This window comes from Chondrus crispus, genomic scaffold (genome assembly GCF_000350225.1).
Source record: "Chondrus crispus Stackhouse genomic scaffold, scaffold_19, whole genome shotgun sequence".
In the NCBI taxonomy this organism is placed as follows: domain Eukaryota; phylum Rhodophyta; class Florideophyceae; order Gigartinales; family Gigartinaceae; genus Chondrus; species Chondrus crispus.
Window position 1 is genome coordinate 301,927 of NW_005179080.1, and position 4,445 is coordinate 306,371.

At 47.7% G+C, this 4,445-nt stretch overlaps 1 protein-coding gene across 1 annotated transcript; it reads left to right on the plus strand.

Annotated features, from left to right (window-relative positions):
- The first annotated feature begins 2,248 nt into the window (after positions 1-2,248).
- Positions 2,249-2,995, plus strand: CHC_T00003431001 (hypothetical protein). Its single transcript, XM_005715140.1, has 2 exons — positions 2,249-2,476; positions 2,558-2,995. The coding sequence occupies exons 1-2, from the start codon at positions 2,249-2,251 to the stop codon at positions 2,993-2,995; spliced, it is 666 nt and encodes a 221-aa protein (XP_005715197.1).
- The last annotated feature ends 1,450 nt before the right edge of the window (positions 2,996-4,445 follow it).

The window sequence follows — 4,445 nt, forward strand, 5'->3', positions numbered from 1 at the left end:
TGGAAGTGACTTGGAGGCCATATTATGGATGAAAAATGAACTCAACAAACGATTCGATATGAAAGACCTTGGCGAAGCGAAGACTTGTATTGGTCTAGAGATCGACCGTATACGTTCTAAACACGTCCTGACCGTCACGCAGTCGAAGTATGCCCAAGCAGTACTGAAACGGTTCAAAATGTTGGCATGCAATCCTTGCGTTACTCCGATGGAACAGTCTCGACATGTCACAATGCAAGTGGCCGAAACTGGCACTGATGACAACCCATGCTTTGAACCATACCGTCAGGCCATTGGATGTCTAATGTTCCTAATGGTCGGGACCCGCCCCGATATTGCGTTTGCCATTGGAAAGTTATCTCAACACTGTGCCGACCCTCACGAGTCGCACTGGTCAGGTGTGAAACGTGTTTTGAGATACTTGCGTGGGTCCCAGCATCTTGGGATAGTGTTTGGTAAAGATGATCTTGGTACGGAACTTCATGGGTATAGCGACGCAGATTGGGGTGGATGCCTTGAATCACGGAAATCAACGAGTGGGTACGTGTTCAAGCTTTGTGATGGGCCTATCAGTTGGGCTTCCCGGAAACAAACAGTAGTTGCAAAGTCTACTTGTGAGGCAGAATACATCGCACTCAGTGAAGCATGCAAAGAGGCTGCGTGGCTTCGACGCTTCCATGCTGATGTACTTGGTGCGAATTCGGATCCAACAATTCGCGTTGGATGTGACAACGCTGGTACGATTGCGTTTGCTCAGAACGAATCTACAAATCGTCGCAACAAGCACATTGATATTACGTATCATTTCGTTCGAGATGCGGTGCAGCGAAAACTGGTCACATTGTACCATTGTCCGACAACAGAAATGCCAGCCGATATGCTGACCAAACCACTTGGTCGCGTGCTGTTTGAAAAGTTCGTGGGCATGGTTGGGCTTTCCGAGTGCAAAGCTGCCCAAAACATGTGATCGAGGGGAGGTATTGAAAATGTGCGACCACATGCTGTTATCTGGAAAGTGCAAAATCGAGCGACACGTGTACTTGACTCGACGGTCCGGACCCTCACCCCATATCACCACATGACACGTGTAAAGTCTCAGATTTTGGGGTTCTGGGGACGAAAGTGGACTTTTGGAGGGTCATGCAAATTTGCATAAATGCCGAAAATTTGCATTTGGCCCGAACCGTTATAGGGCTACACAGGCAATACTGCAAATCTATTGGGTGTCGGTTCGAATGCTGCAATTCTATTGGTCTGTTATTGTCCACTTATATGCACTCATGCTGGTGATATATCTTGAATGATCGGTATACGTATTAATTACATCATTTCGGGGGTTTCAAGTTGTTCACCATGGTTGTAATGGGTAATTACGTGTGGCCTTGGCGCTGGACACTTGTGTGCGGTGTACACATGTACACATCGCCAGGTTGCTGCGTGTACGTACACTTGTACACGTCGCCTACATACGGTCCGGCGCGTGCCCGAGCACAGTACATGTGAATTAAAAGTACAACAAGTATTTCTCGCAAGAGACATGTACTTACGTGAGTATTCAGTGTATGCGTCACGCTGTATGCGACCCTTGCATCAGCATGCGCCGTTGTACTACAGTCTCGTCAGCATGCGACGTTGTACTGTGCTCTCGTTATGGTGCGCCGTTGGATGCAAGTTGATGACAGTACTGGTGTGATTCACATCGGATATCACGTGAGATGTGTAGAAAGTCTGGATGCACATTGTTGCTATCCGTGATAGTTGTCTGGCAGTGTGTACCGAAATTAGTAAGGTACGAAACAAGGGCATGTATGGGGACTGAGATATGACAGGACTTTGCGTTGTTGGAAATAGAGAGATGCCAAGTTGTTCATTGCGAAAGAATATATTCTGTCATGTCTGGATGCAGATTAGTAAGGTGTGAAACGATTGCATGCGTAGGGCCATGGTTTACAGTCACTCGAAATGTGTAGAAACTGTTGTGCACTGATAGTCAATAGTCAATTCGTAAGGTGGAAATAGAACAGTGTGGACGGGCCAGAAGAGGACCGCGCTTGGTCGCGCATATGGTGAGTACGGTTTACGAGGTGCCAAAGTAATGGGATAGTGTAACACTCAAAGTGTATAAGTATAGCCGAAAGACGGCTCCAAGTAAACCTCGGCACCAACTCCTTCACTCACACACATCAACCTGCCCTCCTTCTTTCCCTTGCCCCTCCGAACCTACCATTAGTAACCCTCTCTGACTCCAATGGAACAAGGTCACACAACCACGATTTCAACCGAAAACGACTCCGAAACAAATGTACCGTATCGTGAGGCAGTGGGATCCCTGATGTACTTGATGGTTGGCACTCGTCCAGACTTGGCATATGCGATTGGAAAGCTTTCTCAACATTCTGCCAACCCATGTGAGTCACACTGGGCAGGTGTAAAACGAGTAATGCGATACGTGCAAGGGACTCGAAACTTAGGAATCGTGTTTGACAATAAATATAAATCGCCGGAGTTGTTCGGCTTCAGTGATGCTGACTGGGCCGGTTGTTCAGACTCTCGCAAGTCGACCAGCGGATATGTTTTCAAGTTCTGCGGTGGAGCGATCAGTTGGAGTTCCCGGAAACAGACTGTGGTTGCAACTTCGACGTGTGAAGCTGAGTACATTGCACTATGTGAAGCGTGTAAGGAGGCGACTTGGTTGCGTCAAGTGGTTGCTGATGTTCTTGGACTTGATTCTGATCCCACGATTGTGATGGGGTGTGACAATGCAGGGACTATTTCGTATGCACAGAATGAATCGGTCAACCGTCGTAACAAACATGTTGATGTGAAATACCACTATGTACGAGATGCAATTAAGAGAAACGTCATTTCTTTGTCACATTGCCCGACCACTTCCATGCCTGCAGATATCCTGACAAAAGCACTTGGGCGAGTTCTGTTCCAGAAGTTTGTAGAACTTCTAGGGCTTGCAGTAGCTACTTCTGGTAAAAGCATGTGATCGAGGGGGAGTGTTGTAATTCTAGGACCACATGCTGATATGCATGACACACGACAACAGGTATGACACGTGTAAAATCGAAAACACTCCGCGTGACGAGCTGAGCAAGTTTCATTTTCAACGTGTACACGTGTGATTTCTGTACACGGTTGCACTCTACAGTACTTCAGGAGCACGTTTGGTTTTCAAAGTGTACACGTGTGAAATATGTACACGGTTGCGGTGTACTGTACAATCTGAGCATGTTTCATTTTCTCCGCCCGACACGTGTATGACCTGGACACATGTCCTCATTACACTGTCAGACGCGTACAGTACGCCTGCAGTCTTACAGACAAAGTGTAGAACCTTGGTGGCGGGTGCCTGGCACGTGCCAAAGGTTTACAGCGTCCATGGAGTGGGGCACGGGTACAGCAGGACACAAAGATACCGTTGCGCGAGTTTTCAATTCGTAAGGCAAAATGTGCACTGTTGTAATTGACAGTGGACAGGACCTCACGAGAGATTCAGATTCATAAGGCAACGCGTGCGCTGTAAACAGTCCTTGCAGGATTGATTTGAATTCGTAATGCAACGTGTGAGCTGTAAACGTGCCTTACGAATTTGTGCCACGCTGGATTTGGAATAGTAAGGGAATTTGTGCTTTGCTGTGCTTTGTTGTACTGCCTTACTAATTTCTCCGTCATGACAGTGCTAATTCGTAAGGCGGTTTTCTGTTCTGTTTGTTGGGCCATCCCCAGTTTGGCTGAGTAGCAAGACGGGCACATGTGTTAGAGCCAATACATTTGTAGTATGTGTGTCGTAGTCTTTGGTAGTAGAGTTCTAGAAGATTGCAGAAGTGTATAAGTAGTGCCAGAAGTTGGCGACTCAAAGTAAATCGGTACCCAATCCTTCAACTTCACCTCATCAACCGTCCTTCGATTTCCCTTTGCCCCGCTGACCTTCCAGTAGGTTATGGGCCCAGTTCAACGTTATTGTTCCGCTGTGTGAGTGCTTGTTCTCAGTTTCTGCTGCCGTTTTCGTGTTTGTTTCTGCTGTCGTTCTCGTTTTGGTCTCCGCTGTAGTTCTCGTTTTGGTTTCTGCTGTCGTTTCCGCCGCCGTTTTCATCGCCGCCGTCGTTTGTTTTGTTCTATCGCCGTCTACTTGCTGTCGTTATCATCTTGGTCGTTCGTCTCCGTCTACCTGCTGTCGTTTCAACTTGGTGGATCTTCTTCGTGTCTGTTGCAGCTTGGTCTTGGCAATCGTTGTGTGAGCTGTGGGTGTAGTCCCTAGTCGCCAACGTACCATATCAATCCAAGAAGACTGCCCTTCGATCACGCCGGTGATCGTCGTAGCTGCCGATACCCTCGCTCTTGGTGAAAGGCTTGTGCCATTGGAAATCTGACTTGAGCGAGGGTCCGACCAAGAATCGTCGAGAGACGAAACACTGATCGTCGGGGAGGATCACAGT